The 7463-nt window shown below is 66.9% G+C and overlaps 1 protein-coding gene across 1 annotated transcript; it reads left to right on the plus strand.

Moving 5' to 3' along the window:
• Positions 1–1503: 1503 nt before the first annotated feature.
• Positions 1504–5828, plus strand: BLVRB (biliverdin reductase B). The gene is made up of 5 exons (XM_083854169.1): positions 1504–1663; positions 3168–3332; positions 4339–4428; positions 4524–4655; positions 5587–5828. Exons 1-5 carry the CDS (start codon positions 1582–1584, stop codon positions 5751–5753), a joined length of 636 nt encoding a protein of 211 aa, XP_083710295.1. The 5' UTR covers positions 1504–1581; the 3' UTR covers positions 5754–5828.
• The last annotated feature ends 1635 nt before the right edge of the window (positions 5829–7463 follow it).

Here is a 7463-nt window from a genome sequence, read left to right on the forward strand (position 1 = left end):
GGGGGGGGGCACGAAAGGGGGTGTGCAAATTGCAGGTGCATGCACCAGGGTGGTGCAAACGGGGGTGCACGAGTGCAGATGTGCAAAGCGGGGTTGTGCAAAGCGGGGTTGTGCAAAGTGGGGGTGCACGGGTGCCGATGCATGAACAGGGGGGTGCATGAAGAGGGGTGCACGAACGCAGATTTGCAAACTGGGGGGTGCGTGCACTAGGGGTGCACAAACGGGGGCCGTGCAAACCCGGGGTGCACAAACAGGGGTTGTGCAAACCGCAGGGGAAAGCACCAGAGTGCACAAAGCAAGGCCGTGCAAACTGGGGGTGCACGAACAGGGGCGTGCAAACTGTGGATGTGCAAACTGGGGGTGCGTGCACCAGGGGTGCACAAACTGGGGCCACGCAAACTGGAGGTACGTGAATGGGGGTGTGCAAACTGCAGGTGCATGCACCAGGGGTGCACAAAGCAAGGCCGTGCAAACTGCGGGTGCACGAGTCGGGGGTGCACAAACCAGGGCCATGGAAACTGGGGGTGCGTGAATGGGAGCGTGCGAACTGGGGGTGCACGCACCAGGGGTGCACAAAGCAAGGCCGTGCAAACTGGGGGTGCACAAACAGGGGTGTGCAAACTGCAGGTGCATGCACCAGGGTGTACAAAGCAAGGCCGTGCAAACTGCGGGTGCACAAACTGGGGCCGTGCAAACTGGGGGGGTGCACGAGTCGGGGGTGCACAAACCAGGGCCATGAAAACTGGGGGGTGCATGAATGGGAGCGTGCGAACTGGGGGTGCACGCACCAGGGGTGTACAAACTGGGGGTGCATGCACCAAGGGTGCACAAAGCAGGGCCGTGCAAACCGGGGGGGGCACGAACGGGGGGCACAGATGCGGATGTGCAAACTGGGGGGGTTCACGCACCAGAGGTGCACTAACTGGGGGTGCACGAACAGTTTGTACGAACCAGGGGTGTATGGACCGGGGGGGGGGGTGCAGCAGGGTTGCATGCACCAGGGTTGCACAGGCTGGGGTCGTGCAAACCAGGGTTTTACAGGCCTGGGGTGCACAAACGAGGGCCGTGCAAATGAGGGGTGCACAATGGTGTCATGCAAACCGGGGTGCATGCGCTGGGGGTGCACGGACGGGGGGGTGCACAGAGCAGGGCCATACAGTGCACGGGCTGGGGCTGTGCAAACTGGGGGGGGTGCGTGCACCAGGCGTGCACAAATGAGGTTGTGCAAACTGGGGGGGGGGGGGGGGGGGTGCACAACCGGGGTTGTGCAACCGGGGGGGGGGGGGGGGTGCATGCACCGGGGGAGGTCGTGCAAAGTGGGGGTGCCCGCATCGGGGCGGTGCAAACCGGGGGGTGCACGGAATGGCGTCGTGCAAACCGGGGGGGGGGGGCACGTACCGGGGTGGTGCAAACCGGGGGTGCACGGAGCAGGGCCCGGTGCATGCCCCGGGGCAGGGAACCGCCCCCCCCCCCCCCCGGGGCGGGGCCGTGGCTCCGTGGCCGCCCCCCCGGGGGTGGAGCGAGGCGGGGGGGGGGTGGAGGGGGGGGGCCCTGAGGGGTGGTGGCGACCCCAGGGCCACCATGGCCACCTGCAGGAACATCGCCATCTTCGGGGCTACCGGCAGGACCGGGCTGGCCACCCTGAGCCAGGCTCTGGATGGCGGTAAAAGGGGGGGGGGCAGCACCCATGGGTGGCGCCCCCAGCACCCTCCCTCCCCCCCCCCCCGGGTCGGGACGGGGACATTGGGGACGGGGCCACTGGGGACATGGGACGGGTGTTAATGGGGTGGGGGGGTCCTGGTTGTGGGCTCTGTGGGGCAGCCGGAGCCCATATGGGGTGTATAGGGCCTGTGTGGGGCAGTTAGGGGCTGTGTGGGGCAGTTAGGGGCTGTGTGGGGCACTTAGGGACTGTGTGGGGCAGTTAGGGGCTGTGTGGGGCAGTTAGGGCCTGTGTGGGGCAGTTAGGGCCTGTGTGGGGCAGTTAGGGGCTGTATGGGGCACTTAGGGGCTGTGTGGGGCAGTTAGGGGCTGTGTGGGGCAGTTAGGGGCTGTATGGGGCACTTAGGGACTTGTATGGGGCACTTAGGGCCTGTGTGGGGCAGTTAGGGGCTGTATGGGGCAGTTAGGGGCTGTGTGGGGCCAGTTAGGGGTTACATGGGGCAGTTAGGGGCTGTGTGGGGCAGTTGGGGGCTGTGTGGGGCAGTTAGGGGCTATATGGGGCAGTTAGGGACTGTATGGGTTAGTTAGGGGCTGTGGGGGCAGTTAGGGCCTGTGTGGGGCAGTTAGGGGCTGTATGGGGCAGTTAGGGACTTGTATGGGGCACTTAGGGACCGTATGGGGCAGTTAGGAGCTGTATGGAGCAGTTAGGGGCTATATGGGGCAGTTAGGGGCTGTATGGAGCAGTTAGGGGCTATATGGGGCAGTTAGGGGCTGTATGGAGCAGTTAGGGACTTGTATGGGGCAGTTAGGGGCTGTATGGGGCAGTTAGGGGTTGCATGGGGCACTTAGGGACCGTACGGGGCAGTTAGGGGCTGTATGGGTTAGTTAGTGCCTGCATGGGGCAAACAGAGCTCTATGGGGCAGATAGAACCTATATGGGGCAGTTAGAGCCTGTATGGGGCAGTTAGAGGTTGGCTGGGGCAAATAGAGCCCGTATGGGGTAAATAGAGCCCGTGTGGGGCAGGTAGAGCCTGTGTGGGGCAGAGGGAGCCCCTGTGGGGCAGAAGCAGCCCATCCATCGGGGGCAGAGGGAGCCTCTGTGGGGCGGGTGGAGCCTGTACGGGGCAGATAGAGCCTGTACGGGGCGATAGAGCCTGTATGGGGCAGATAGAGCCTGTATGGGGCAGATAGAGCCTGTATGGGGCAGATAGAGCCTGTACGGGGCAGGCGGGGCCGATATGGGGCAGACGGGGCCGATATGGGGCCAACACAGCTCACCCGCAGCAAATACAGCCCCTATAGGGCACGCGGAGCCGCGGTGGGGCAGACGCCGCTGCTATAGGGCGGGAGGACCCTATAGGGCTCCCACGCAGCCCCCCCAGCCCCATTCCCCCCCCCTATTTCCCCCGGGATAGGCTTACGGGGCCGCAGCGGCGGCAGCGCTGAGTCATGCCCCGAAATGCTGAGTCACGGCCCCGCTGTTTCCCCCCCCCCCCCCCCCTTCCCAGGGTACACGGTGACGGTGCTGGTGCGGGACCCCGGGCGCCTGCCCCCCCAGGGCCCCCCCCCGGCCCGGGTGGTGGTGGGCGACGTCCTGGAGCCCGCCGACGTGGCCGAGGCCGTGCGGGGCCAGGACGCCGTCGTCATCATCCTCGGCACCCGCAGCGACCTGGGTACGGGAGCCCCCTGCCACCCCCCCCCCCCGCGTCCCCGTTACCCTGGGGGGTCCCCGTCCCTGTGTCCCTATTGCCCAAGGACTCCCCCCCCCCCATGTCACCATCCCCCCGAGGGTCCCTGTGCCCCCATTACCCCAAGGACCCCCACCCCGTGTCCCCAGGGCCCCCGTGTCCCCCCCCATGTCCCCTGTGTCCCCAATACCCCAAGGACCCCCCGGCCCCAGCGTCCCCATTACCACGGGGATCCCTGTCCCTGCACCCCCTATTGCCCAAGGACCCCCAACCCCGTGTCCCCAGTACCCCAAGGACCCTGTCCCTGTGTCCCCCTTACCCCAAGGACCCCCCCCCCCAGTGTCCCCATTTCCCTGGGGGTCCTTGTCCCTGTGCTCCCCCCCCCCAATGTCCCCATCGCCCCAGGGACCCCGTTCCTGTGTCCCCACTGCGCCACGGGACCCCGCACCCTGGCCCCTGTGTCCCCACCGCCCCCGTGTCCCCAGTGCCCCAAGGACCCCAGCGCCCCAAGGACCCCAGCCCTGTGTCCCCATTGCCCCCCCCCCATGTCCCCATCACCCCCCTATGTCCCCATTGTCCCCCCGTGTCCCCATTGCCCCCATGCATCCCTATTGCCCCCGTGTCCCTGTTGTCCCCACGTCCCCATTGCCCCCCCGTGTCCCCATTGTCCCCCGTGTCCCCATTGTCCCTTGTATCCCCATTGCCCCCCTGCCTCCCTGTTGCCCCTTGTGTCCCCATTGTCCCTTGTGTCCCCATTGTCCCTTGTGTCCCCATCGCCCTCCTTTGTCCCCATTGTCCCCACGTGTCCCCACGTGCCCCTATTGCCCCCCGTCTCCTCATCCCCCCCCGTGTCCCCATCGCCCCCGTGTGTCCCCATCACCACCCCCTGCCCCCCCATTGCACCACAGCCCCCCCGTACCCTCCCCCACTACCCCCGTGCCCCTCCCCACGTGTCCCCACCCCCCAAATATTGTCACCCTGTCCCCCCCAGGCCCCACCACCGTCATGTCTGAGGGCACCAAGAACATCGTGGCCGCCATGAAGGCCCACGGCGTCCGCAAGGTGGTGGCCTGCCTGTCCGGTGAGCAGCCCCCCCCCTGCCGCGTCCCCCCTTGGGGACACCCCCCCGGTGACCCCCCCCCCCCCTCATTGTCCCTTCGTGTCCCCACCCCGTAGCCTTCCTGCTGTGGGACCTCCAGAAGGTGCCACCCCGGCTGCTGCCGGTGACCGAGGACCACATCCGCATGCACCGGGTGCTGCAGGACTCGGGGCTGGACTGCGTGGCCGTGATGCCACCGCACATCGCCGGTGCGTGGGGACACCTGGGGACACGGGGGGGGACAAGGGGACAAGGGGGGGGTCTCAGCGTGTCATGGTGGGGCCACCATCACGGTGACAAACGGCCAGGCAGGTGGCGTTGGGTGGCACCAAGGTGGCGTGGGTGGGTGGTGACACTGTCGCGGTGACGTTGGGTGGTGGCGTTGGGTGTCCCCAACCCTACGTGGTCGTGTCACCATTGTGGTGACATTGGGTGAAGTGACATTGGGTGGTGGCATGGAGTTATTGGGTGTCCTCAACCCTACGTGGCGATGCCACCATCGTGGTGACGTTGGGTGGTGGCGTTGGGTGTCCTCAACCCTACATGGAGGTGCCACCACCATGCTGGTGACACTGGGTGGTGGCACGGAGCCATTGGGTGTCCCCAACCCCATGTGTCGATGCCACCATCTTGGTGACATTGGGTGGTGTCATGGAGCTCTTGGGTGTCCCCAACCCTACATGGAGATGCCACCAACCCAATGACGTTGGGTGGTGGCATGGAGCTCTTGGGTGGCCCCAACCCTACATGGAGATGCCACCATCTGGGTGACATTGGGTGGTCCAATGACATTGGGTGGTGTCATGGAGCTCTTGGGTGGCCTCAACCCTACAAGGAGATGCCACCATCTGGGTGACATTGAGTGGTGGCATGGAGCTGTTGGGTGTCCCCAACCCTCCGTGGAGATGCCACCATCCCAATGACATTGGCTGAAGTGACGTTGAGTGGTGTCATGGAGCCATTGGGTGTCCCCAGCCCTACACGGAGATGCCACCGTCTTGGTGACATTGGGTGGTGGCACGGAGCCGTTGGGCGCCCCCCACCCCCCGTACCGCTGCCACCGCCAGGGTGACACCACCCGAGGGCGCGCTCGGTGGCGGTGGCACCGCGGTTCCACGGCGCGTCCCCGTCCCCACGCAGACGACCAGCCGCTGACCGGGGACTACGCGGTGTCCGTGGGTGCCACCGCCGGTGGCTCTCGTGTCATCTCCAAGCACGACCTCGGCCACTTCTTGCTCCGCTGCCTCCACACCTCGGAGTACGACGGGAAGGGCGTCTACGTCTGCGGCCACTACCCCAAGGCCTAGGGGACGGCGGGGACGTGGTGGTGGCCCCCCCCCGGCCACCCCCCCCGGTGACAATAAAGGGTCGCTGGTTTGCTCCCTCGGGGTCTCGGCCCTCGTGGAGGGGGCGCTTGGAGCCGGGGGTGGGGGTCCCGTGGGGACGGGGAGGGTGGCGGTGGGGTGGGGGGGATTCTGTAGGGCTGGGGGGGGGGTCCTATAGGGCTGGAGAGGGGTCTCATAGGGCTGGGGGGGGTCCCGTAGGGCTGGGGGGCTCCTATAGGGCTGGGGGGGGGTCTATAGGACTGTGGGATTGGGGGGCGGGGCTGGTTGTTCCTATAGGGCTTGGGGGATTCCTATAGGGCTATAGGGCTGGGGGGGGGGGTTCCTGTAGGGCTGGGCGGGGGTTCCTACAGGACTGTAGGGCTGTGGGGGTTCCTATAGGGCTGTAGGTTTGGGGGGGTTCCTATAGGGCTGGGGGGGTTCCTATAGGGCTGTAGGTTTGGGGGGGTTCCTATAGGGCTGGGAGGGTTCCTATAGGGCTGTAGGTTTGGGGGGGTTCCTATAGGGCTGGGGGGGTTCCTATAGGGCTGTAGGTTTGGGGGGGTTCCTATAGGGCTGGGAGGGTTCCTATAGGGCTGTAGGTTTGGGGGGGTTCCTATAGGGCTGGGAGGGTTCCTATAGGGCTGTAGGGTTGCCAGGGGGTTTCTATAGGGTCAGCAGGGGGCTCCCATAGGGCTGGGGGGGCTCCGATGGGAGGGGAGGGGAGGGTTTGTATAGGGCTGGAGGGGGGTTCTACAGGGCTGTAGGGTTGGAGGGGTTCCTATAGGGTCCGGGGGGTGTCCTGTGGGGCCAGGGGTCTACTATGGGGCTGGAAGAGGGTTCCTATGGGGCTGGGGGGGGGGGTTCCTATATGGCTCCGGGGACTCCTATGGGGCCGGGACTCCTATGGGGCCCCGCCGAAGTCCTCGCGCCCCGCCCCGCCCTATATGCAAATGAGGATCCGCAACCGACCAATCAGGGGAGGCCCCCGGTTGGAAGGGGGGGGGCAGTTTGGGCGGGGGGGGGAATCCCAGTTTGGGGGGGGGGGAATCCCAGTTTGGGGGGGGGGTGTCCCAGTTTGCCGGGCGGGGGGGTGTCCTTGGGATGTCCCTGGTTTGGGGGGGCGGGGGGGGGCACGCAGCACCCTTGGGTGCTCCTCCCGCCAGGCCGGCGCCCTCCCAAATTCCGTCCCCCCCACGCCACCCCCATGCGGGAAGTGCTGAGTCAGCACCGGGGGGGGGGGGTCCTAAGGGTGCTGGGGGGGTCCTGGGGGTGCTGGAGGGGTCCTGGGGGTGCTGGGGGGGTCCTAAGGTTGTGGGGGTGCTGGTGGGGGGGGGGGTCCAGGGTTGCTGGGGGGGGGGTTCTGGGGTGCTGGGGGGGGGGCTGGAGGTTATGGGGTGCTGGTGATGCCGGGGGGGGTCCTATGGGGCTGGGGGGGTCCTGGGGTGCTGGGGAGGTGCTGGGGGGTCCGGGGGGGTCTTTGGGTGCTGGGGGGACCCCATGGTGCCAGGGGAGGGGGGGGTCCTTACACCCTGCCCGCCCCCAACCCAACCCCTTGCCCCCCATTTCCAGAGGTGCCCCCCCATCCCTGCTCCCCCCCCCCCAGGGCCCATTCTTGGGGTCCCTTCCCCACCCTGGGACTGTCCCCTGCTTGTGCCCCCCCCCCCGAGTCCCCCCCCCTGAGCCTTTTGAGCC

This window comes from Anser anser, assembly GCF_964211835.1.
Source record: "Anser anser genome assembly, contig: HAP1_SCAFFOLD_344, whole genome shotgun sequence".
In the NCBI taxonomy this organism is placed as follows: domain Eukaryota; kingdom Metazoa; phylum Chordata; class Aves; order Anseriformes; family Anatidae; genus Anser; species Anser anser.

Excerpts from the sequence above, each read along its gene's own strand:
- BLVRB (XM_083854169.1), top strand. The coding sequence starts at position 1,582 with ATGGCCACCTGCAGGAACATCGCCATCTTCGGGGCTACCGGCAGGACC. Across the intron at positions 4,429-4,523 it reads GGTGGTGGCCTGCCTGTCCG|CCTTCCTGCTGTGGGACCTC; the intron begins GTGAGCAGCCCC and ends CCCACCCCGTAG. Across the intron at positions 4,656-5,586 it reads GATGCCACCGCACATCGCCG|ACGACCAGCCGCTGACCGGG; the intron begins GTGCGTGGGGAC and ends GTCCCCACGCAG.